Below are 27449 nucleotides of genomic sequence, written 5' to 3' on the forward strand. Positions count from 1 at the left end.
TAAAACACGCAGAGGGTGTGTCAGCCTATTGAGTGTGTACTGGATGTCATCGGGCCTGCCAAGACTTAATGAATCACGTTGAAAATGCCAATGCGGGTCCCAGATCACACTGCTGTGGCTCATCTATAGAGCGCTGTCAGCACCAGGCGGCTTACTGATGGTAAGAGGCCTCGCAAAACAAACAGCGCGCACACACTGTCTGAAAAGTCTTCATTTCTTCTCCTTTTAAAAAGGTCATACTTGGTCCTCCAACCCCATCTCTCACCAACGGTTGGTCAAATTTGCAATCCCTCACCTCACTATGTATCAGAGCACTATACTATATCATTATTATGGACAGCAGGTGATGACAATGCTTCCTTCCTCTACTTGCAAATCTTGCCAGGCTGACATGCTGATCTCATTCCAGTGCTTTATACCCTGTTCCATCATATTGCGTAATACTTTCGCTTCTCCACATCTTCACATTGGGGATGGGGCACGTACTCATACATGCATATTTGAGGGTAAATCAGTCAGATGTATTAGAGATAGATGAGTGATTATCCCCTCACCTTTAACCATCGTATCGCTCTTTGCCTTCTGCTTGCAGGCCTGCAACCGCCCCATGTGAACGATAAGCAGAAGATAAACATTGTGACATGGGGAGAAGACAAATTTACATCCAGAGGGAGTGTGGGGTTTCAAACATAGACACATAGAAAAACAATCTAGTGAGGTGCATTATATTTTTTCCCCCACAGGAATAAACTGCTAACACTTCACATCCCCTCCATTCCCTATAAACCATGTGTGCACTAACAGCAACCTAGAATGCTTGTGGGATTTTATGAAAATAACACTGTAGTTTTGTATTTTTATTCCCTTTTTTTTGCGATGTGGGTTGATCAATGGTTGTAGTTGATTGAAATAAGGAAAATACATTTGATTAAAAAATCATTTATGCTTCTTTTAAGGCTTACAATTCATACATTTGAAGAAACATCTCCATGTTTAGCTCGACCTAATAGTAGGATTTCCTTTGTAGATGCAGCTCCACCATGACACCATTGACTTGCAGATTAACACTGAATTCAATTGATGGATTCAGATGGATGTAGATAAGTTAGAAAATCAACACCAGGACTTTTTTTTAGCATGGCTTTATCCACCAAAAAAGCTAGGTTCTATTTGCCCTGGCATCTTGATTTTCGTTTTTTTTATGCCATAATGTTAATTTTCTATTGCACAAGCTTAAATGCACAACACTTTTACCCTCACGTAAAGTATTCTCACACATATGCTGTTCATGGTTGGCTTCCCAATTGGACACAGTCACTTGCACATCTGTCAGTAGGGATGGGGTTTAATGAAGCTTTAAGTTATTAGTCATCGAGAAAAGCAACACTCAAATCATCTCCAAGTGAACATCCATTCATTGACCTGCCTCCGTGCAATATAAACAGCTAGCCATACAGCAAAAGTTGTAGTTAAAGTCAACTTTGATTGGGTTTGACATTGGCACTTATATTATCTTAGCATTCTGCCGCGGCCTCATTTAATGAACCTTTTAGGTGGCAATATTAACTGCCTGATTATATTTGACCCTAGGTTCAGGCTGTATGTGAGGTCTTCAGTTTTAATTTAAGTCAAGTCGCTTCTGTCATGGATAATTGATATTCAGGCCAGTTAAAGAGTATAACATTGTCACTCCTCTGCATAGTCAGCCTCAGGCTTTCTGCTGCCCAAACACTAGGTGTTACATATTTAGAATGCTTGTATTTGCCATCTGATTTACTGTACATGCGCTGAAAATGTGGGGAAGGGTGCAAGTTAGCAGTGAATTATACTCAGAATCATTTTTTTTAATGATAAGTAGGTGCCACTAATTGGCGTTCCATTAAAACAAATTGCTGTTATTTGGATGTTGCGGGTATAGTTATTGCCAGCAAGTGGGGGGCAGTCGTACCTCAAGGGCCCCCACCCCTTGAGGTACGACTTCCAAGTCACAGCTTGAAAATCCTGTAAGTAAATTACATTTTTTAGAATTTTGTAGTTTCCACAGATGTCTGATTAATATCAGTTAAAGAGGTATGTTTTCTGAATATTGAGGAAAAAGTCTGCATATAAGTCTCTTTAATGGGAGTTATGGACCTTTTACAATCGCTGCAAAATTGTGGCCGGTAAATATGTGCTGAAAGGCCAAAGCCATAATAAATTAGCTATCTACAGGCCAACAGATGCCTTGCTGGAACAACACTGATGTATTTGTCCTACACATCTCAGTTTTTTTTTTGTAGCCTAGTAGAATCTAACATTACATTTTGTTAAAAAGAATGCTTATAATGTTTTAGCAAACCAGTTGACAAAAAAATCAAAATTTCTCTGTTTTATTCCCTTAGTGTAATGTTGTTGTGTCGAATGTATACAAAATACTGTATTCAATTGATTGAAATCGAAAACTTTTCTTCATGTAATGTTAATTTTAAGTTACAAACTTTTACATTTTTTAATGACACATTTGAAGCCCTCGAAAATGAGAGTTAACATCAATAAACACTTTGGAACTTCAAATATAAGAATTAACAAACCGGGCAAATTAGAATTTCTAACAACATGGCTAAGTAAATGCTTTGAAATCAAGAAAAATATGACTGGTCCATCTTTTTCCAAATGCTGGGTGTCTTTTCAATAAGGCGAGTGTCTCTTTGGGGACAACCATATAATTTACACACACCATGATCGTCACCAATGATAGTAATTCATTCATTCATTTTCCATTCTGCTCTTTCTCACAAGAATCGCAGGCATGCTGTAGCTTATTGCAACTAACAATGGGCAGTAATGGCGAAGATAATTGGCATATTTTACAACTTAGAATTCGAATGAATAGTCTCTGATGGCTGTTAGGCCTGATGTAGTCCAAGTGGTGGGACAAAAACCGGACTTACAGACATAAGCAAATCCCTCAATTAGGCCCGCCTAATAAATCCTGGTAGTTAAAGAGGTGAGAAAGAGTTGATTTATTATACCCCACAAGTCAACATTCATTTCTTCTTACTCTTTTTGTATATTTATGGCACTTATATATATATATTTTATAAATTTAGAAAGTGCCATGGATTGTCACGAGCACCAGACAAATAGACAAGGAGATGAAATTGAGAGGAGTATTCACACGAGTAGGCAGTGATTAAAATGTTGGAAGAATATTACACAGCAGGAGATGATTTCCTAAGGGGGGGTTGATTGCCCCGTGGCTTGGTCAGAACATGACTTTTATTACCAGACAGCCTTTTAGGTGAATGACAGATGTTAATTGCTCCTGTGGAGCTTTCATTATTATTAAGAATTTGCTCTTCTGAGTGTAGTCGTAGTCTATTTAAAATTGAACGCTTAATATTTGTGTATTTATTTATTTAGTTCTTTATTTCAAAAGAGGTCCCAAATGTGCAAAAAGTGAGAAATTACAATAATTGTGCTATGAATGTCTTTTTACGTATTTTAAAATCTAAAACTTTCCAAGAAATGATGAATACTGATAGTCAGTTTCACATTCTCTTTCAAAAATGCATCTTTGTCCATGATCGAGGCTAAATGGGATTAGTCTGAAGTTTTGATGCCAGTGGACATTAATAGTGATGCGTGTTGCATTTGATAGACTTTGCTCAGTTCTGGCTAAGGTTTCAGCGTCTCAGGTTGACCCAACTCTTCATACTGATATTAATGGAATAGAATGCGACTGACATGAAAAAAAAAATGCAGAGATAAGTATCTCCTTGAGTGCCCCGAAGCTAATATGCTATTCTGTACAAAAAGCCCCTGGGAATGTTAGAAGACGGCTGTGCTTGACTGTACTCTGTTTGCTGAATTGAGTTTCAGCAGAGTTCCCTGTGGATTTGCCCAAAACAACATTTGGTTTGGCAGCTAATCCACCTGTAGAATGAGAATTTATTTCATTTTTGTCAAATGTATAAATGCACTCAGCCTAATGAAGGAGAATAAATCCAATGACTATTTTATTTCTAGCTCATAACTTCTTTTAATGTAAATTTAAGAAGTACCACTGAACAGAACATATCACTTGGAGCAATGTATGACTCAATCCCACTTACAATATTTCTTACTATAGTGTTGATCATTATTAATGGGCCAGCAGCCTTCCAACACCTAAAAGTGTTGACGGGAAGATGGATTTAGACTCAAATTCTCCCTGAGTTTGACATATTATGTGAGAAATAGGAGAGGGCACCACTACTTTACTTTTTAATTGACCTTTCCACTTTACACAGTAGAAAAAGTGAATGATCAAGCTGCTTTAGTTAATGCACGTTTTTGAAATTTCCGGCGGAATAATATTTTAAGATAAGATGAGCCTGTCATTGAATGGAAATACTGTACAGCACAACCGATGTATTTATAAGTGCAATCTCTGGTATTTTGTAATGTTACATGGCTGTATGTACACATGACAATTAAAAGTTGTGAACGTGATTTGTTAGTCAACTATTTCTGCCCCACTGCTGACCAGAAAAAATGATCCTTTTTTTTTTTAACTCTAAGACTATATTATAATGTGTTTAGTGCCTAGTGATTAGCACAATGTAAAAACTGACCAAGTTAAGCAACACACGTGAATCTGTCGTATATTGGAACACAAGTACTGGGCCTCGCATAATGTCCAGACAAATATCAACAGGGAAGTCTAGCAGCTCATCGAAAATGGACAGTACCTTCACATTCTATATTGATTACAGATTTTGATTATTTCCAGGTAGAACTTCAGCCCAATGACTCTTTAGTTACTGATTGACACTTGATTTGTCCTTTGCGCCCTAAAATGGATGATAGTGAGAAAATGCTCCTTTTGACATCACCGCTGCAAAGAACTTCACCTTCTTTTCCTATCTCTTCATGCTCCAAAGGACCCTTTACCTTGGAAAACAATTCTTAGCCTCTTTGCAATGCCCACACAAAAAAGGCCTTTTCTGTTTGGTCATAGTTATCAAAGTGTTTGCTCTTTCACCGCTTGAGTTTTCTTTCACCCCTCGCATGAGTGGAGGGCTGAGTGTGAAAAGCCCGGTTAACCTCAGCCAGGGCCTCGGGGGATCTGCAAGTGTTGTATGCTACATGTCAGAAGCTTTAATGATGGCTCACAGTCAACTGCGGCTCAACTCATCCTCTGCAGTGTGAGTGTGCGTGGACTCACGATCTGGATATACTTCTGTGTGTTTTCTTAAGATCAAGGGTTAACGACACAGGGCGCCGTGTCAAAGCCAGGATTTTAAAACTCTGTTGGCTCCACGTAGCTGTTACCATGGAGACAGTGCTTCTAATTCTCAGCCCCTATTTCTCAGCTGCATGCCTAATCAACCACGCCTATAGCGTATTGATGAGGTCTTTTGACAATTTGTGTGTAATATGTTGCATCAATAACATTTTCAATTGAATTTACTAGATATTGGCTTAGTGGGAAAGTGGTTAGCATGCCTACTTCACAGTTCTGAGATCGACCCTTCAAGGTGGAGTTTGCATGTTCTCCCCGGGCCCATGTGGCTTTTCTCTGGGTGCTCTGTTTTCCTCCAAAATCACAGTGTTTTGTACTGTACTAACACAGTTTTTTTTAAAATTTCTTTATGGCATCAAATATTAAAGTAAACTAAAGTAATTGAAGCTGCAACAAAAGTGCAGAAATTGTAAGTTCTAGTGGTGATATACAACATTTCTCCAGTAGTTTCCTCGATTTCAACTGAGAGGTACAACATTGATAAAAGTCTTCCCAATTCTCATCCTTTATTCAATAAAACCTGACACAAAATTTCGAACAGACCAAGTATAGAATCATCACTCTTAGGATATACATTAAATTCCTAAGTGATCTTTGAGCTGCTGGCTGAACTGCCTTGACAGAGCGTTGCTGCAATGTCTGCCCTTTCTTAATCGGTAATTAATCCTCTCATGTGTTAATCAGGGTCTAGCGTTTTCACTCAGAATGCTGGAGAAAATCCTAAATAATTGAACGATTCACTCTGTACACAAAAATATGCACATTTCTAACAAATACAATGAATACATTGACATTTAGTTGAGGAAAAATAACCAGATGGCAGAGCTTTGTAGAAAAGTAGAAACCACACTACGGCAAACATTCAGGTCAACTCGTCTGTCATTGAAAGGTTGCTGCTGGTTCATTTTCCTTTTTTTGTTTTCAGTCCCGACTGTAGCGGTTTGGAGGTCCAATTAGGAAACCTCAGTGGCATATTTCCTTTGAAAATGGTACAACTAACTGGGATAACAGGAGATTTGGGTTACAGTCTGTGAAAGTGTCTGTGAACCTCTAAGCAGACGACTCAGACCAATGAGGCAAATTACAATATTTATTCAATTGTAAACACACGAACACAAAAATTAAGTAACAAAAAAATTAGTTGTAAAGTCCAAGGTCATTTGTATCTAAATGTCGCAGGGGGTGCTGGAGCCAGAGGCGGGGGACATCCTGAATTGCTGGCCAACCAATCGCAGGGAACAAGGAGACAAACAACCATTCACGTGCACACTCATACCTAGGGGAAATATGTAAATAAATGAAAGTCATTGTCCTTGAAAGGAAACAAATTAAATATTATTAAAAGCAAACAATTTCCCCACTATATTGTTGATACTTTCCAAATGGTTAACCAAGCCCAATACTGATTGGACACTCTAAATTGCCCCTAGGTATGGGTGTGAGTGTGCACGGTTGTCTGTCTCCTTGTGCCCTGCGATCGGCTGGCCACTGATTCAGGGTGTCCCTGCCTCTGGCCAGGATTCAGCTGGGATAGGCTCCAGCACCCCCGGTTCAGAAAATGAGATGAGATCACATCTATGTATAACCACATTTTAGGGGTAAAAATTAACCAATTTGCACACGCGGGAATGGTCGCTGAGACAACCTTTGCTACTTGGCTTCACTCAGACACAAGTCTCCCTGGTTGCAGCTTTAAAGCAGAGGAGATTATTTCCCCTATTTCCAGGGAAATTGATTTCATATCAGTTGTATGTGTTTGTAAATCAGACCTCCATTTCCAAGCAAGCGGGGTTATTACTCTTATCTCCTTGACTGTATTTGTAAAAGCACAGCGATATAGGTTACACGCTCTCAGATTTTATACCTGGTCGCCTTGGGAATTTATGTTTCCTGCCACAGCAGCTATTTCTCTAATGGAATAAATCAATTAAAGTGAAAAAGAAAGCAAAAAGAAACATGCCATGTTTCCTGTCACCCTAAAAATAGCATTCAGGAATATTTGTTTGGACATAGCAGCAGGGAATGTAGAGATCCATCGGCAAGGTCACTGAATTAAGGCTCATTTGATGCTCTTAAATTGACCGATGTGAAATGGTTTAGTTGGTGTTCATTTGGGAGTTCTTCAACTGTTGACTTTTGACTCAATGGCTGCCATTGACATCAATAGATGTACAATCTGTCCAGGTAATAAATTTTATGTTATTGAATTGCTAATTTAACAATCCTCTCTATTGCTTGACATAGTTGAATTTGTTTCTGGTAAGAATTGGATGGTTCTCCTGTAATTTGATTACCTGTACCATCCCTGGACATCCAGGACTCAGTCTCTCATGCTCCTGCCTTTTCATTCTTCACTGGATGTGTCACTCAGCCTTGAAATATTCATGCTCTGAACTGAAAAATGAATGCATCTGCTGAAAGGAGCACACGTTGAAGAAAGACGAGTTAGTTTTTGCCACAGACATTGTCGTCTGATGAAAGTGCCAACCAAGCCTTTGTTGCAGGAAATGTACGTGGTGATTGCTGAATGTGTCCATCCACATGCTACTAAGCAGCCTTTTCAGAGGAATAGCAGTAAATTACGTGAATGTACGAATGATAGAATTGAATATACTATAATATCATGCATAGTAATTGACTGGTATTCCATGATCAATCTGGACCAAGATTAATGGAATGCTTTGGAATCTTTGTTTTTGAAGTCCCTAACTAATTGAATATACATTTCTCACTCACAAGCATGTGGGTTGTTCCAACATGCAACATATACAAATTGAAAAACTTAAATAGGTTGAAAAAATGCGTTGATATGTTAGACTAAATCTACTAAATTTTAGGAATCTTTTCATTTTATTTATTTTTTTAGCAAAGTGGAAGTCTGGAAGTGGACGTAAGTGATTATATTCCCAGGCATTACCCAAATGTCAAAATGTCTTATCTCATGTTCATACGATGAAGTACATTCACTCAATTTGCACACCGCCTAGCCTTGTTAGGGTCACAGTTTGCCGGAATCCAACCCGAACGCACTTTGGGCCAAAGGCGCTCTACACCCTAGACTGGTCGCCAGTTAATCGTTGGGCACACATAGAGCCAACCATTTACATCTACTTTCGCATCGACCCTACGTGGGAATCAATTCCACGCTGCTCGCTTTGAGGTCAGCCGAATTAACCACTCCACCATCTGACACATTATGAGCTGTACTTTGGAATGTTCTGTATTTACCTGCTATTGTGGCATCTACTACTTCTACCTCTTTAATTTGGTTTGCTTAGGTTGAGGCATTAAACCTGAAAACTGTTCAAGTATTCATTGATTCATTCATTTTCCATTCAGCTTATTCTCATAAGTGGTTGCTAACTGCAGAGTAACTGTTAAACTATTTCTTACTATATTTCTTTACTAAATCAATCAAATTGCACCTATTATAATGACTAAATCAATCAAATTGCATCTACTATAATTACATCTATTACTACATACAAATACAATTTAAGATCAGATGCCAACAGAATTCCTGATATACACATTTTACTGCAGCTGGGAGATAAAATCAGGGTAGTCATCAATAATACAGCACAACAACATACATACAGCACACACAGTGTTGACACGTGTAAAACCTTTGTCAACATGTTTGAAACACAATGCTGTGATTGATATCTACACTATTGGCCAAAACAAGCTTTCATAGTGCAGCGCGTCCCACAGGTAGGTAAAGCATTAATCATGGATGAACCTCTGTATCACTGACAAATAAGCCTAATCTCACCAGGGAAGGTGAATATATTTGCACGCAATAGCACACATGCATTTTATCAGGCTGATCTCATAGGAAAGTGCATGCTATGACTGGCAACCAGAGCATTAATCCAGAGCAGGGGGCTCTCCTCTGCTCTTAGTTTTTACTAATATGTATTTTCTTTTCCCCCTTTCTCAACCTCCCTTCTTCTATTCCACCTTGTTTCTTAATCCTTTTTTTAAAATTAGTCTAGAAAAGGAGGATGATTGTTAGACTGACACAAAAGGTCATGAAAAAAGAAGGTTAAATATGATTCGATTGAAACATGGATTGAAAAGTTTCTAGAAAGGGGATGTGCATTCCCTCTTCCTTCATTGCCTTTCTTTGTGGGTGGAAATATATGAAGCCTTTGACTTCAAAGCCCTTTTAGCGCCTTGAACACATGCATTTCCTGTTGGAACACACAATGCTGTTTTGTCCCATAAACGCCCACCTCTGTTCCTTTCCTTTTCCCTCGACCCTCTGACTGGCGGCTTTGTGCCCTGACAGATATATGCTTTTTGGCTGCCTTGCACATACGACTCTGGGGAAATGAGATATAAATGCCATACTATCTGAGGTATCACAGAAAAAAAGATGTGCAGCAAACGGTCATGTGGTAAGAGTTCATTTGCCTTTCCAGGGTTATTTTGTACCATTTAAGCATTGTGGCAATCATTAAAAAGAAAATTTAGTATTTTTTTTCACATGTACACAAGTCATAGATGTCCAAATGGATTTTAAGTTCAAAATTAACTGAGTGTGTGTTGTTTTAGATTGTAAAATATTAGGAAAAGCTATATTAAAAATGCCCAAGATCGACAATAGCTGTCCAATCCATTTTGACTGGGAATCATTTGCTCCCAGGCTTCCCAGTCAAATTGGATAGGACTTGTAATGCTGCCAGAGTTAAATTTGACTGGATATCTATCACTTTCAATGGTAGCCAGTCAGTCACTTATTTAACTATTAATTTTACATTTTTCTTAGTGGTGCTGGAGCCTATGCCAGCCAGCTATGAGCACTAGTCATGGGATACCCTCAATTGGTAACCAGACAATCACAGGCCAAATGTTACACTATTTTCCTGTTATTTTGTTTTTATCTTCAGGGATGTTGTCCATGTTGCATTTAAAAAAAATAGTATTAAATTGCTGAGATCCTTTCTTTTATTCATTAATTCATTTTCAACACTGCCTATCCTAACCTTGTTGCAGGGTCCCACAGCCCATCCCAGCTGACTTTGATGCAAACCAGACCCCAAATTGGTTGACAGTCAGTCAATGGGCACATACAGAAATAGATAACTGTCATAATCACACTGCCACTAAGAGAGAATTGATCCCGAGCCAAAGTCAGGCGAATGTACCATTACACCCTGAGCGACTTTCCCCATTCTTTTATTACTGCCATGTATTTAATTTTCTCTGCCCTCAGGTTAATTGCTCGGCTTTGCTGTAATAAAGAGGTTAAGATGCGAAGCATTTCATGATGAATGCAGATGATGCCTCCTATTCAAATGTTTGAGGTTGCATGAATTGTATTTAATCCCTGTTCCCATAAGAAAAAAAGCAAAATTGATAGTCGTTACTTTGCTGTACATCTAACACAGTGAAATCATGTGTCTTTTAATTTGCTGGCCTAATATGGCTTTGTAACATATAGCGATAAGAGAGCGTAATAGTCTGAGGTATGGCAAAAGCTTAGTAAATATTAACATATTCTTCACCCCCCCCCCACCTCCCATTGAATAATTGATATTTCCATACAGTATCGCTGAGAATGAAATAAGATGTAGGAGTATTAAAATAACTTCCCAGAGATAAAAGAAAATTGATTAAAAAAAGATGAGTGAAAATTAAAGACAGAGAAAGCGAGCCTAAGGGATTGGATTTTGCATACAAATGAAGACGTTGGGGGTGGAGTGGGGAAAACGGAACTTTACTGGAAGTTAGGAAGCCATTTATCCATCGCAAGTCATTGCAAACTCGACCCTCCATTTTTTACCACACTAATCAAAGTACCTAATCTGAGGGATCTACTGTATAATCTCTAATCTCTTACCTCCTTGTACAACATGCATTTATTAATCATTGGCTGCTCATCTTCAGTTTGCACATGATTACTCTTGATTATAGCATGCAGTGAGTTCACTTCAAAGTCTATCTCTATGTCCAAATTCTGAGTTTTTCTTGGGTCATGGCATAGTAATCATTTTGTGCCTTGAATTGCATTTAAATAGGATATAACCAAGTCTTTGGAATGAATTCTTCCGTAGATTGACTGCTAATTCTTGATGTCTGAAGGTCTGCCGACTAAATGTACTGAATCATTTCACCTAGAATTCAAACAATTTGGCCTTGGAACTGGAAATTCAAGAAGAGTATAGATGGGACATAACATATTGAGGACAAAAAAGGAACTTGGACTACCTCAGTGCAAACAAATCACTGCTGACACCTCAACAATTGAGAGTGGAATGGATGCGTGTGTTGTTGTGCATGTGTGGGGGTATTGCCATGTTGAAGATGTGATAAGGGTCTTTAGCTGTCTAGAGCGGACACATCAACACGTACTTCAAGGTTGCCTGTACACTTTGTGACAGTTGTTTCAATTGAGTGAGAGGGAGTAAAAAATAACGAGAAAATGAGATGTCAACATTTTAGTGATCCTTGTCTCTATTGAAAAGCCATTACAAAACATACAAGCTTGATAGTATGACAGACAGTAAACAGCCCTGTTTTCTATGAATGAATACATCGACAATGACAAGAAAGCTGAATTGATGTAAGCGTTTAAAATAATTACAAGAATATTTGTCTATGCTTTATTGCTGAGTTACAGAGAAGCTTGAATGTGAGTTTTGCACTTAAAATGTGTTTTTTTTTATTTGTCCTAATATTTCAATAAACAAGGGAACCATGCTTCGTAGAAGTAAATAAGTTATTTGCCTAGGTTTCCATAGCTCTGCAGGCTTTAGAAAAAATATTTGCAAAAATAAGAGAATGGATATGGATACTACAAGAATGTGTACTTACTAGTACTACAAGAACAAATCTGAACTATGTCAGCTCTTGCTTAGTCTACAAACAAAAACTGGCCCATAAATTGACCAAAGCTATTATAGTAGATGACTTATGTACATCTGGAGTAATAGGGCTCTGAACAACAAAACAACATAACAACTCTTGTTGTTGCTTGTGTTCTCCTGTGCTCGTGAACATTGTTGAGGTGGACCGGGTACTGATTCATTCTTAAATTTGCCTCTGAGCCAGCATGATTGCACCCCACCATTTTTCTTTCATAACGAGCTGGTACTCTCATCAGATACTAGGCACAGTTTTTTTTTTTTCGTGGTATCTTAACAAAGGTATACATACTTAAGCACTTTGGATCATTCAATTAAAAAGAATGGAGATCATTTCCAGTCTGTTCTCAACTATGGGAATTAAGGTATTACAATAAAAAGGAGAACAAAATGTAATGGAAAACTCGTGGGTTATAATAACTCGCAGACTCGCTGTAGATATTACATTGTTGAATTGACAGGGTTGATTCTTCTCAAACTGTGGCTGTACATGAATCATGCGTAATGTGTGTTTCATGTATGATGAACTCTCCTTTATTCATCACTCTTTTGTCATTTGTTGTTTTCTTTTTTTTTTCTTCACCCTTGCTTGACTCTGTGGAGCCCTGGGCTGCTGTCAGCAGAAACTAATAGACCTTTTCCAAACAGTGCGGGGCATTGGGCATCTGTCAGTCAGGCTGCACAGCGTAGATATTGATCACGTTTGGGTCTGAGTTCAATACAAATGAGAATCACATTGTCTTTATTTATTTAATTTTATCAGAGGAGACTGTATAAAACCACGTATTTGGTCTGTATTGTATATTGATTATACACTTGCCCCTCATCTCTCCAGTTGTCTCGGTGTAGTAATTTTAGTTAGCACCTAAGTAAAGGGTGTGTATAGCACATCCCCTCCAAACATATTGTTCTCATTCAATTGTTTTTCTTTCCAACATATTTTTAAGTGACCTTTAAGTAATTGGTGTATCGATGTTTACTGACCACGTTAATTAAGGATGATATACCAGTGTGCCTGGCTTGGGATGTGTTGCAGAATGCAAATGAAAATTTGTATTCTCAATTGTATATGAAACGTTTCAAAAGGAAATATATTCCGTTTGATTTGCTTGTCATATACTAAACCAGTCATATGAGCCCACTGATTATGGAAAGACTCTTGATCTTTGGCCAAGGTCTCGACCCTCTTCTCCGGAGGCAAGACGACTATCTGGCTAGCCATCTGCTGGCCCGCGAAGCTCGGTCAGCGAAGCCTCGGTTTGGCTTGCCAGCAGCCTGTTATCCTTCAGCCTCAGCCCCTGGCTCAACGCTACCAACCCATTGGTGCGCCCCTTACTGCTCATTGTCTGCCGCTAGTGCCAAGCCATCTGGCCTCTAGATTTAGCCGATGCCATCCCAGACGGTTGATCAATGTCTGTCGAGAAGCTCTCGAGCCTACGGCCTTGACCTTGAGATTTGGGTCTCTAGAACCCAAATGTCAAAAATTTGGTGGGCTCTCAAGAAATGATCTCATCTTTATTGATATGCTCCAAATGATTTTATAATGAATCATCGCGTAAGCCCACTGAGGGCTGATGCTAGCAGAAAATGAGTTACAATAAAGGGAAAACTTAGCAGGAATCCTCACCCATGTCATTTATCAGAAGGGGGGTCTAGATGTTGTGCAGAGACACGTGGAAAATAAATATTTTTAAGTATTAGAAACTAAAGACTAACTCAATTCTTAGGCCTCACACAGCCATCTGAAAACACTACTAGCTGTGCTCCCTGTGCACATTCTAAAACATTCATACGGCCAAGCCTGTCTGCTGATGCATTTTTCTTTTAAATTATTTACTGTGGAAATACAGGAACAGTCTAATTGAAATGAAAGGAAGTCTATTAGAGATAAATTCCCCCACCCCTCTAACATAAGATAAATGTTTTTCCATTGCTGCACTCGCTCTTTATTGTCTTCGTCTGCATCCATTTTTTATTCATATTAGTTTGCTGCTGCCTACAAGTGCAGCCACGTTAATTAAATCTATACGGGTTACTGTAATGTATGTTTGTGAAATATGTGTCTGGTTGATAGTGCCACACATAGCACAGCCTATTGAACAACATTGTGCCTTAAAGGAAAGAGAAGGAGGCACACTGGCTTGTTTCAATCCATAATGAACTTGTAGGGCAAAAAAGATTGTTTTAAAAATTAAATAAATGATTGATTGAGTGTTGATGTCATTGATGATATACTGATGAAGAAAATTGAGATATTTTTGTCATCTGTCTAATCTCTTTGAACAAAAATAGTAAAATCATAATGATAAACATAATGGAATAAAGCAAAAAGTTTAGTCCGATTTTATGTTAGAAAGAGTAACATTTTCCTCGGTTATGTACACTGGCTGCTTGGCAATGGCTTTGTAGAAACTTGAGGATGGTATAGAAAAATGCATGAATGGATGAAAACATCGACAGAAAAACATTGGAATATGTATAATAGTGCCCCATTTATTCATATCAGCAGACGTGGACACCAATGACAATGTATGGTGTGTTTGACGTGCTGGGGTACAAAGGTTCATTTTCATTTAAATTTTAATTCATTTCTTTTAAAACCTCAACTTTCTCCTCACACTTCCATTCCAAATGAGCTGTCAATACTATTTTGATTCACCCCACATTCTCCCTGCTATGCAAATTTCGACCCCTTATATTTGCAATAACTCCTGGTGTTAGGCTTTACCGATAAGGGGAAAAGGATTTGAGTATCTTTGTTTCGTCTTTTTTGTTCATTTTAAATGCCTTTTAGAATAAACACACAAAGAATTATATGTGTGACCTTGTCTGTGCGTCTTTTGGCAACAATTATTTGTAAAACGTCTTTCACTGTGATTTCAGAGATTCAGACTATTTACCATGAGTTTAGTGATTTTGATTGTGGCTTGATTACAATGGTATCCAATGATGCACTTTTGCATTGAACCAGTTTAACAATTAAAATATACCTCATAATATCAAGAAAACTGTGAGCTCGAGCAAAGTTATCATTGAGTGATGAATCGAAAAAAAACAAAAACAGAAAGGTACTGATTAGGAAAACTGCCACAGAATTTACGTTATAGTTAAAAAAATTAAGCCACAACAAATTTTCCCTTTCGGCAGAATGAACACAGAAAATGAAGGTTCCAGATTGGGTCAAAAAAACAACAACCCAGCAGGACACTTCTATCACTAAGTCACTCTGATGTTCCCTGAATGACAGATATCCTCTAATGTGATCTATTTTTGGTGAATCAAACACAAAATGAGTCATTCACGTAGAGTATTTGAGCATAGTAGTGCATAACTTTAGCTTTCCGACAAAAAAAAAAAAATCAACATCTTTGGTAGTATGTATGCATAGAAACAAACCCCTTTCGAGTTTTGGATTAAACACAAACTGAAGTGACTGCAATTATGCAAAATAGGTCATTAAACTAGTAAAGATGTCAGTCAACAATTGCACAAAACCACACTTTCCCTGCGTCCTACATTTCCTTTTTTCTCTTTCTCAAACTCTATTACCTTGCTGGCTTTAGCTCTCTCCAAACCTAACACTGGCAAGTTCAGTTGAAGGGAATCTCTGTATTAGAGAAGCTTCTGATGTTGAGAGAAGAAAACATCCGTGCGGTTTCAATAGCTCAATAAACAGTGTAGGATGGCGCGCCATGGGTTTAATGAGTAGATTTTGGTGTGACCTACATGAAGCTGCACTACAAAGTGACAATAACAATCATGAACAACAAGTCTTATTAATTGGAGCTTTCCACTCACTGTACACATGGTGGTCTCCTTTTACAACATTGACTGAAGCTCAACTCCCAAATATGTGTTTTTGTAGCCATTATTTCTTGAATTTAATTACTCTTTGGGGACTTTGGGGAGGAACAAAATGAATATAGGGTTAATAGCGCAAATTTCTTTTTCCTAATCGCTGCCATGTTGTCATTATCCATCCTTAGTGTGGCACGTTGAAATGTCAACAACTGAATATTCATCACAGCATTGACACTCCTAAATCTCAGGGTAGAGATTTTTTTGGGTGTTGTTGTATTCACCAACCCCAAAGGACTCGGAACAGATTTTTTAAAATGACCGATTAGAATTTTTATGTTTTCCTACAATGTAAACTCTGTGTTTGGCCTTGCTCACAAGGGGGGTGCTGGAGACTATCCTGATCAACTATAAAGCACCCTGAATCGGTAGCCAGCCAATCACAAGGCACAAAGAGACAGACCATTCACACTCACACCCATACCTATGGGGAACTTAGTAGTGTCCAACAAGCCCACCTTGCATCTTTTTGGAATGTGTTAGCAAACCGGACCACCCAGAGAAAACCCATGCAGGCACGGGGAGAACCTGATTGAACCCTCAATCTCAGACATGTGAGGTTCCACGCCCTAACCACTTGTACGCCATTCTACATGCTCTAGCAATTGCTCAATCGTAATACACATAATATACTTAATATAATATTGAGCTTAAGCTATTGAAGAAATGCTTACACCCAAAGTTGAAAGCCAAGTGGAGAACATTACAAAGTGTCATAGAGAGAATTATGGGTCGGGGATGTTTGTTGTAATAGATTAAAAAAAAAAACAGGAAAGTACTTTTCCCCACATATGGCACAGAGCATAAGATGATAAATTGCTTCTCTGTAGCCCAGCATAATGAAAACATCATCATTTACAACACATGATGATTGTATGGGCATGTATTCGCAGCTTTCATGTTGACAAAGAAAGATCATTCATCACCATTTACGGTATTATTGAGGCGAATATCACATTTCCGATTTAGCATAAATTATTTATTTATATATTGTACAATAAGTGGAGGAGAAATGTCTCTTTGCTTGCTCTCCAAACTGAGGTGTCTTTAAGGAGTGCAAATGCGAGGAGTGCTTTTAATCATGATGTTGACTTTGGTGTTTCATTAACTCACTGTCTCTCGTCGTGCAATGAAGCCAATGAGTCAATAGATTGCTCACTGTACACGAAAGTCAGAGATAAAGTTTGGAGTTTGTGGTAGAGGAGAGTAGAAAATGTGTTGAAGTAGTGACATGTTGAGAGTCCCATATGAAGAGCCCCTTAAGCCTAGGTTGCTTTTCAGTTCCCCCCACCCCTAGCGCTCAACCACTTCACTGCACACACATGCTTCCTTTTGCAGCATCTCTGTTCTGTACACAGGCTCTCTGATGAATTATGTCACTCTGATCAGGCCAGTTCATTTGTAACCTGCTCACATTGGCGACGTCTCACGGCAGTAGCCATATTATTTTTAGGCCATCACTTCCAACTAGCATCAGAAGCCTCCCTCCTCCATTATTTCAGTGTTTCTGCTTGTCTTTGACACGCCTCGGTGATCCTCTCATGTCTTTATAAGTATGCGTCAAGAGCAGAAAAATCAGACAAGAGAAGGGTTAAGGCGCAGAGCCTCCACAGAACAAAACTGGTGGTGCGTTGAATTGTAATGAATATGAAAATTACCTCGAAGGATGTTGTAGCCAAGCCAAAGAAGAATTGGTGAAAGGAGAAAGTATAAAATGACTAACTGTTTTTGATTCAGTGAAACCACAGAAAATAGCAAATAAGTGGCTATAATAGCAAACTGTGTTTACTTTGGGCATATTCACACTTGCACTGTTTGGTCCAGATTAAACCCAAAACCTTTGTTTGCACACCTATGCATTCATTCATTTTCTGAACCACCCTGAATGAGCCAGCCAATTGCAGGGCACAAGGAGACAAAGAAACATTTACGCTCACACTCATACCTTGGGGCAATTTTGAGTGTTCAATTATTGGCTGGCCACCAATTCAGAGTGCACGCTACCTGGTGTCCATAATTAGCTGGGATAAGCTCTAGCACCCCTTTTGACCCTTGTGAGGACAAGCGGTTTGGAAAATGAATGTGTACTTAGTGTTTTAGTGTAACATTTATAGTTGTGTAACAAAATTTGGCTTTGTCTCAAAGATCCCAAAAGACCTTCACAAATACACAGTTGACAATAAAATGTTAAATAAAGAACAATAAATTAATAATAGCAATATTTATTTTCGATATATATTCCGGACACAAATCAATAATATCACTTGCATCCACCCAAAAGCCAAAAAAGACTGTATACAAAATATTTGATTTGCAATTTATAGGGAACAAGTAGAAGTGAAATGAAAGGTGTATTAATGCTTTAGTTAAGACTAAGAGCTTTCATTTGGGGAAAATAAAAAAGGGAGATTTAACCTCAAATTTCAAATGGACCATTTTATAAAGATTATTAAATACTTTTTCTTTCCATTTTCTGTGTCCACTTCATAGTATACATACAACTGCATTATCTGACAGCCTGCCATCTGTTTTAATAGCCCACCACTCTTTATTGCCTCGACTAACTGCAGATCTCATTGACTCTTCTGAGCAGTATTTGGAGCATAGCCACCTATGACAAGATTAATAACCTGTCTTCATTTTGGAGATCAAAGCTGCCAGGCAAATATTAGGATTTTTTTCTTTTTACTTCGACGTGATTCTTTTGCCTCAACGGCCGTGTGATGTTTTGTGGAACTACTAACTATCTACTAACACAAACCTCAAGTCTGAGGAGTTCCTTCCCTGTATTGTTTTACATTTAGACCCTTCATATAGGCTATTTACACTTGCAGTGCTAACTATGAACTGTGGTGTGTAGAATTTAAAGTGTTAGGAGATAGATATATCGATCTTTATTGATTGTATGGGTTGGACTGGTGTCTTCACACAGCTAATGACCGCAAATGGGTTAAAAGCGTTCAAGCGGAAGCCTGTGGCAGTAGCTCTGCACCAAGGGTGTCAGACTCTTATGTTTTTCATGTTTTACAGCTCTTCTATCTTTTTTTAAATGACATTTTAATATTTCCTAAAGCATTCTTTTTTACTTTACTTTGTACTTTATACTTTTTACTTTAATGTTTTCCAACTTTCCTTGTTCTGTTAGCCTGGCATTTTTCGGCCACTTCTTTTTTGTTCGGGGGACCAGCCAGCCATGCCTACGCTGTCACACACATGGAACTATCTGTCACAATACGCAGCAGAAGGAGCAACACCTCGGTACCGCCGGAGGTCTGGAGCTGGACAAAAGTGCTGGGAGAAGAGGCAACGCTTCTGACCAACCATTCCATCGTGGGATGGGATGGAAGAGTTGTAGGCCCCTAACAGCGACGGAGTCGAGATTTTCTGCCCTGCTGCTGTTTTCTTCAGCTTCAGACTACTGAGTAACTGTGCAAATAAGCTTGCAAGAGCGTATTCTACACCTTGGTCACAGTCTGCAGCAGTTCCCCATCTCGTGGAAGACTTCCTGTGTGTGGTTCCAGTTTTTGCCCAATTTACAAGGTCGTTTTTGAGTCCGATTCAGCTACCGCAACCAAATTGGCGCTGTTTAAGCAGCAGCCGGCGGCCACGGTAGCTTTGTCCACTCTTGTTCGTTTTGTGTTTTGCGGCTTTTATGTTTTAATGATTTGATGATTCCATTTACTTTGATTTGCTTTGTACTTTGTGCTTTTTGCTTTGCTGTTCTGTGGGGTTCCAGTTTTTGTCCAACTCTACAATGTCTTTTTGAGTCCGATTCAGTTACCGCAACCAAATGGCGCTGTTTAAGCGGCAGCCGGCGGCCACGGTAGCTTTGTCCACTCTTGTTCGTTTTGTGTTTTGCGGCTTTTATGTTTTAATGATTTGATGATTTTAATGATTGATGCTGTTTATTCTGTCTAATCACCCTCTTGCTACCTGCCACAATGTAATTTCCCGAATACGGGATGAATAAAGTTATCCAATCCAATCCAATCCAATCCATTTTTAACATTGCTTGTTCCTTTCATTTTTCTCTTGGAGTTGACTCATTGGATTTGAATCAACTAATATATCAAAGGCTATTCCTCACATTTTTATTTATTTTTTACTTCTTGGGTGACTTCATTGATCTGTTGTGGTTTATTTTGGTGCCCAGTGATTTTCCATTGAAAATAATAGTGATATACGTATTTCCTTTTCCAAAGGCTTTATTCATTTTATATAATACTGACACATACTCAATAGCAATTAACAGGCGTTTAAAAACACAGATAATAAAACCATTTGAGCATCAGTTTACTTTTTGCCCCACTGAATTTATGGACCATTTGACATGAATAGCGTAACATTTACTTTCTCTGTCTAAACTCAACTTTGAAGAGAACAGAATGACGTCCTTTAAAAAAACAAAAAAATTGGGAAACCACCAACTATTCAAGGTAAAATATTCCTACTAAGGTGACATTGTCAGCACTTTGACGGAGAGGTTTCATTATTTGAAAACTTTTTGAGAGATCTGAATCTTTTATAATGTGTTATTTATTTTATAGTACATGACAAGAATATGATTCATCTTTATTTTAATGTTAACTGTCTAATGTCCAATATTTCTCCATGTGTATACGAAACACTACTAAGTCATAGAAGAGGTTCAAAGAATACGGCTCGCAGGAAGAAACAAACAAAAAAAAAAAACGTCTTTTGCTTTCCATTTTCAACTCAGAGTTTACTTTTCCAAGTTTCCCATTTGTTACAGGCTGTTGCATTCAGCAGTCCTTTGCAGCCAATTAACAGTGAGACGGTTTGAGTCACTTGGGCAACATCATAGTGATGGTTTTTCACGTCTGGTTCCCTTTGACGTCCTCAGAAATGAAAGAAATCTTCACACGTTCATCAGAGAACACTTGCGCTGTACTTGCAGGTCCGTTGCGCTGCACAATTATTACGCCCGCCACCATACTTGTCTGTACAAACTATCGGGTCACCTGCAAAACAAAGACAAAAGACATCGGATACAATCCAGAAATCTCCAACAACTTTTGCATGTTGTATGAAGCATAAAAAGCTCTAAGTGGAGGGAAAGAGCAGAGTTATCGCTAGTGCATATTACTTCACAGCTGTAAATAATAGTGTTTCAGCAGTTGTCGTTTTGAAAATAATGCAAAATGAGATGCGTAGAAGCAACGAGCACGCGGCCAGCGTGCTCTTCTCTGGTGCGTGACAAAATAAGATGCGGTTGGCATGACGGCTGTCTGGATCGCTCTAGCACCTGCTGCGCTGCCTTGTCATTTAGTCTTGTTTGTGGAGACTCACCTTTGCCATCCCATCTTCCCTTTTTTTTCCCGCACTCCCATTTTTATTCTATTTTGCTCTTTTAGTCTGACGGGGCTGTAACCAGTCCAGCTTTTCATGTCATCTCAGCAATGTTTCCATGCCATATTCATACTGGCGCTCCCTCTTTACAGCAAAACATGCTGGTCCTCCTGTACTTCCTGAGTGTTTTGTCCACACCAGGTGCCAAGTGTTGAAGGCCAGCCATCGCCAGGAGAGCACAGAAAATGTCCTCCGCCCACCCCCAGCTGGCAGCTGTGATGGTTTGAGTGTATCTGGGCTGGCTCTGTGGCTCCAGGGCTCCCTCACTGCCGGGGCCTGTTCCCATTGACTCCAGGCATCTGATCCCGTGCCCGATCAAAGAGTCTACAGGCGTTTGTTGTCAAGCCAATAGACTCTGCACACACGCTGATGTAGCTCTCAGCCTGCTATCGTTTTAGGTACCGTGTCCCTTTAGGCGCTAATCTACTCTTGAGTAAATATGCCTGCAGGTGGTCTGATTATATTACATATTCACACCGTTAAAAAAAATACACTTTTCAACCCAAGTAGTCATAAGATATTGAAATTTTCAAATGTAATATTTTGGAAACTACTAAAGCTCATTCAATGATATTGATTACAGTTCAAGTATATTCAAAGCCCCCCAAATAACTTTTTTTTAATTGAATGGTGTTTTCAATGGGAAAAGAGACCAATTAAAATTAACAAAAGTATTTTGATATTTTGAAAATCTGATGTCATTCCAACACGAATTACCTTAATTATTGGCCTTCAAAATGATAATAAAAAAAAAAACATTTTGCGAACACCCCCAATATCATCAACTGCACATGTGCAAATATAAGCAAACATGTCTTGCCAATTGGAATTTGTAACTCCTTCATTGGTTGAGATATACTGTATGTGTTCCCACACGGATGCTCACAGCGGTCAATGACTGCTCAGAAGCCCAGAAATGTCTGGCCGCTCAACCATATAATGTTATTTGGCATTGATTGAGCTGTCTTGTGTGTCCTCCCTTTCTCCTCCCTTTGCCCTCCTTCTCTCCACCTCATTTATGGTCCTAGCCAAAGACCGGGAGTGCCAAAACCTCTTTTGTATTCCTGTTGGCTGTGATGCAGGACATGAGCTCCAGCTGCTTGTCATCTGACCAGGTGCAATGTTCTTCTTTTCAGCTGTTTTCTTTCTCCCTTTATCTCCAGTGCGCCTCTGTCGTTATTTTCTTCTCGAGTCTCCCCTTTTTTTCCCACCACTTGGCCACTTTCCTTTTACAACTCTTATCGTGGCTCCTTCTCATCTCTCGCCTTCTCTCTGTCTATCGTCATTTTCAATTTATGAGCAGGCCTTAATGGGACTATAAGTGTGCATTGGATGATATTGATCTGGATGCCTGTGCATCTTGACCTCAGCTGAGCACACAACAAAAAAAGAAAAAATAAGAGGGCTCTTCATCATCAGGCATACGCATCATTTAACAGCAGACAACCGGTACATGCACACACAAATCATTGATCAAAGACCCAAAAGCAACAAACATCAGATATTTGCTCTATCCAACTATATATATGATGGTTGGTGATGAAATGCCAAAAAACTCAAGTTTGCTTTCATCTTGCACAGAACTTAAAAATGTTGACTTGAGAAAATAAACTCATGTGGTAAGAGACTCAACGTCCTAACAGTACAAAGGTACAATCTGTGCTATGTAATTAAGACACTTCTATTTGCCTTTTAATTGCTAATTCTTTCACTATTTCATTTTTTCATGTAGATTGAAAAACCTCCTTTGCGTACTTTAAACAGTTGCATAATATTCCCATTTTTATATATGACACAGCAAGAAATGTGGCAGAAGTTGATCTCGCCATTGACAGCAATAAACATCAAGTAGGAGGGGAAGACAATAAATAATCACTTTACACCATCAATTACGTCAACCCAATTTTTGCCACTTTTATTGCTTCACTTTTTAAGGGTATTGTGCTGCTCATTTTGGTGTAAATGTCTTGTTGACCAGGAACCAGTAAAATATAGACAACACCGGACATGATTTGCATTCTTTCATTTATTTTCTGAACCGCTTATCTTCACAACGGTCATGGGGGGTGCTGGAGCCTATCCCAGCAAACTACGGGCACCATCGTAAGGCACAAGGAACTATTCACGCTTACACTTATATCTATGGGCAATTTAGAGTGATCAAACGCTCGACCTCAGAACTGTGAGGCCAATGTGCTAACTGCTCAGGTGCTGGGCCGCCACTTTAAAAACAGACTCTGGTAATTTAATTTTATCTTAAAGCAATGCATTATGTTCCCTATCAACCAAAACGACATTAAAATGCTCCAGTTATACATTTTGTGAATGTAAAAATGAGCAAGGATGGTTTGTCATGTGTCACTCGAGTCAAAAAAGTGAAGGATTCTCAATCATCCTTCTGTACTAGAGAAAACCCTTAAGTGTTTAGCAAGCGCGAGATGGCTGGAAGCGATGGATCGAGCGTGCACTTTTTTTTTTTTTTAACCCAAAAAGCCTCAGTCTGCCTTCTACGACTATGCCTTCAATCAATTATTAAGGCTGAAAACAAAGGTCTGCACCTAGCTATGAATAATGGAAGATGAATAGCAGAGAGTAGGATGAAGGTTAGGAGTAGAGGTGTGCAGTGATGAGAGGTGAGTTTCACACAAACGCATATGTGTGACGGACAGTTGGGAGCGCGTTGGGGTCGAGTCACTGAAGAGCAGCCTGTGGGCTTGATGCATTATGTACACGCTCAGGCACTCTTCACACTCACACAAAGACCACACAGGGAAGACCAACACACACATTGCACATATGGCTGAGAAGGAGATATGTGTGTGCGCCTTGTTTCCGATGTCCTTGTTTTCATTAATGTTTGATGTTGCCTCCAATCGCAGTAGAGGCAGCACATACAGTAAGATAATGAGAAAGAAAACACAACTTGCGAGCCAGGGAAGAAAACAAAAGAAGACTACAGATATACGTACAGCTCAAGATGATAGAGTCTTCGAATTGGAAGTGAGATTCACAGTTGTACTTTGTACTAGTTTGGGTGTTTTGCCAGCGAAATATTCATTTAAATCCGAGAGGACACATGGAGAGATATACCGAACTTTACACATTGTATGCTATCTAATGTCCTCATTGTACTATTTTTTTTTACTGTGAAGTATTTTTCTTTGGTGTTTCTTCATTATTAGCAATAACGCCATATTTCTTATCATGCCAATGGTTGATTGATTGAGTCAATCATTTTCCGTTGCACTTCCTCACGAGTGTTGCTGGGGCGCTGGAGCCTATGCCAGTCAACTATGGGAAATGGGTGGGTGACATGTTGAAAGATTGCTAGCTAAGAATTCAAATTAAATATGAATGAATAAAAATATTGTTTCCATACTTGAGTATAGGAATGCTTTGCCGCCATTAGGTAACATTAAATTGCATTAATTCCCATATTGTGTAAAAATGTGTCTCCAAACATATCACAAAGATTAGTCTGACAGCCGGACAAATATGTAGCGATGGTCACACAAGTCAAGAAGTGGTGTGAAAAGAAATTGCAAGTGTTATAAAATCAAATAATGTGTTTGTTCACCTTAGTCGTCTTGACTTTGTTGCCGGTGCTGCAACTCCATCCTTTGAGGTCTGGAAGAACCTTACATTCCTCATTCTCCATGCATGGCTCCATCTGACACCACCATTTCTGGGCAACAATTGAGGCTGGCACAAAAAAAAATGGAGGCATTTTTTTTAGAGGGCTATCGAATTCATTTGAACTAGAATGATGGCATTGAATGATTATTGCTTGTAAATCAGTCTTCAGATTTGTAGTGGTGATTTCAGTGCTCATTAGGATTTCTGTTCATATCAAATGTACATATAAAGTAGAGGATTTCTGTTTTGCTACTTTTTGCTGCTTTTATTATTTATGATCCTTGTCTGCGTGTCTTTCATGGCATTATAGTGTCCTATGAATTTAATAAGCAGGCAGGGGATAATTAGCATATTCAATTCATGTCAAAAGAAATTCAAAAGGACAAAACTGGAGGCGAGACATGCATTAGACAGCTGAGATGTGTTGTGATCTTTCAGGGTTGCAAGTGGATTCGTGCACCACACATCACATCCGATCAAAATGAATGGATGCCTTTAGCAAACTTGGCAGAGAAAAACACTCAAAGAGACATATCAAGAGCAATCTGATTTGTTATCGCAGGGCAAAAAATCATAACGCTGAATGAATATTGGCACAAATTTAAATGGGAATGTCATTGTAAATCACAGGTAATTGCAGGCTTAGCAGTGAAGTTGTAACACAGCTGTTAAACTAAAGGCATTTCATCTCCTGGCATAATTCTCAGCAGAGAAATAACACTTGGAGAGAGTTACTGTTTCTTTCTGGGCAGCTTTGCAATTTAGACCAACTAATTGGAATATTTCATTCGTGCAACAAACTGCTCTCACGTTGGAAAAACAAAGTGAAACAGACAGACTGCATTCAGGGCGTCTTTATATTTGAGCTCATTGACGATGTTATGCACGCAGTTAACGACAAATACAATTGATACATTTATTGATTTACCTCCCAAGTTAGTTTTGGGATTTCAGTTTTTCTTTCTGATTGGAATCGAAATAAATATATATTTTAATGTCCTTTTACATTATTGTCCATTGCTTATTCTTTCTGCCTTCATTCCTACCTTCAATGCATCAAGTGACATCCTCAGTACATAAAGTAAAGTGTACGTTTGAAACATTTTGAATCCATTCCAAACTTTCATATTGTATGTATATAGAGTATTCACTCAGACTTTCTACTCTCAGTAAAGACTGACTAATTCACTGTTAAACATCTTAAGAATTGACAACCCTATATTTCTAGCTCTCTAAACATTGTGAGCGTGAGTCGGTGGCTAAAAATATAGAGCTGTGTACAATTTGGCGGTTTCTTCATTTTTTTGCACGGGCCTAAAGCCCAGAACACACTACATTTTGACTTTTTGGAGACGCACCATAGAAGCCAACAGCTTTAGCTTTCCGCACTGGAACTTACGCTCGGCTTGCCGGCTCAGCATGCTCGTTCCTCGTAAACATAGGCGTTCGATGCTCACTTAGCCTTGGAGCACCATCTTGTTGAGGACGAACAGGGTGTTCAAATCCCTGCTTCAATGTGGTGTGGACCAATGGGTTCTCAAATCCTGCATTTTTGAGCATGTTTCTCACACATTTTAGATGGGTGTATATAGCACATGGGTCTGCTATGCCTTTACTATCTACTATTGTTACTTTTGGAAGCCAAATAGTAATTCTATTGTGGTTGGGGAGGAAAATTACCTTATCTTGGTAATATAATTTTGAATGTTTGGACAAACTTGGTCAAACTATGACCAAAACTTGATTCAGGAAAGGAAACATTTAGGTGTACCCGACCAAAGGCGGAAAGCAAAATATTTAGGGCATCTGTCCTTTGGAAAAATATGCTAAGATTCTACTTTTTTTCCATTCTTTAGTAATCAGCAGTTGAATATGGAATATTAGCACACACAATTTTCACAAAAACAGACTGGGGTACTTTTTTTTATACCTAAACTGACTTATCTGAGGGTTATGGAACGCTAAAAATCTTGAAATTCACATTAAAGCAGCACTCCTTGAAAAATGTAGCTGATTAACATTCCCACTTTAATTTTTAAAAACTTTGCGGAAAGTGCATTCAGCAGAATTTTTTTTTTTTTTAGGTCTGTCTGCTTCCTTATGCTATTCTAAAAGAAACCTTGTCTGAAATGCAAATTTCTGAAGAAAGAGAACAAGGAAAAAGATGGATTGTTTGTATTTAGCTGATTCCCACCTAAACTTTATCTGCTACATTTTGGAAAAAAAGAAACAAACTGGCAAGCTGAGAGAGGCTGTAATCTGGGATTTCATCAAGCACTATTCAGAGCTGAGCGCAGTGCGAAATATTGATTTTGCAGACACAGGAAAAGGAGAAAGGCAGAATTTCAATGCAATTTATGCTCTATCTCATGGGATTATAATTATTAGCACTGCTCTGAAATGCAGAATAAAACAAAAACAATTCAAGTGCAGAACTTTCTTTGGCT

The 27449-nt window shown here is 38.7% G+C and overlaps 1 protein-coding gene and 1 long non-coding RNA gene across 3 annotated transcripts in view; one reads left to right on the forward strand and one right to left on the reverse strand.

Annotated features, from left to right (window-relative positions):
• Positions 1–27449, forward strand: part of LOC144196095 (uncharacterized) — an 80453-nt gene that overhangs the window by 50352 nt on the left and 2652 nt on the right. The gene's annotated exons all lie outside the window — the stretch shown is intronic.
• The window catches only part of LOC144196078 (chemokine-like protein TAFA-2), a 45913-nt gene continuing 38987 nt past the window's right edge, over positions 20524–27449 (reverse strand). For both annotated transcript variants that reach the window (XM_077716072.1, XM_077716080.1), the window contains 2 exons: positions 24944–25068; positions 20524–20978 (listed from right to left, as the gene is read on the reverse strand). In XM_077716072.1, coding sequence (XP_077572198.1) covers positions 20967–20978; positions 24944–25068 — 137 coding nt within the window. In that variant the 3' untranslated portion in view covers positions 20524–20966. The remainder of the gene's footprint in view (positions 20979–24943; positions 25069–27449) is intronic.

This window comes from Stigmatopora nigra, chromosome 1 (assembly GCF_051989575.1).
Source record: "Stigmatopora nigra isolate UIUO_SnigA chromosome 1, RoL_Snig_1.1, whole genome shotgun sequence".
NCBI classification, from domain to species: domain Eukaryota; kingdom Metazoa; phylum Chordata; class Actinopteri; order Syngnathiformes; family Syngnathidae; genus Stigmatopora; species Stigmatopora nigra.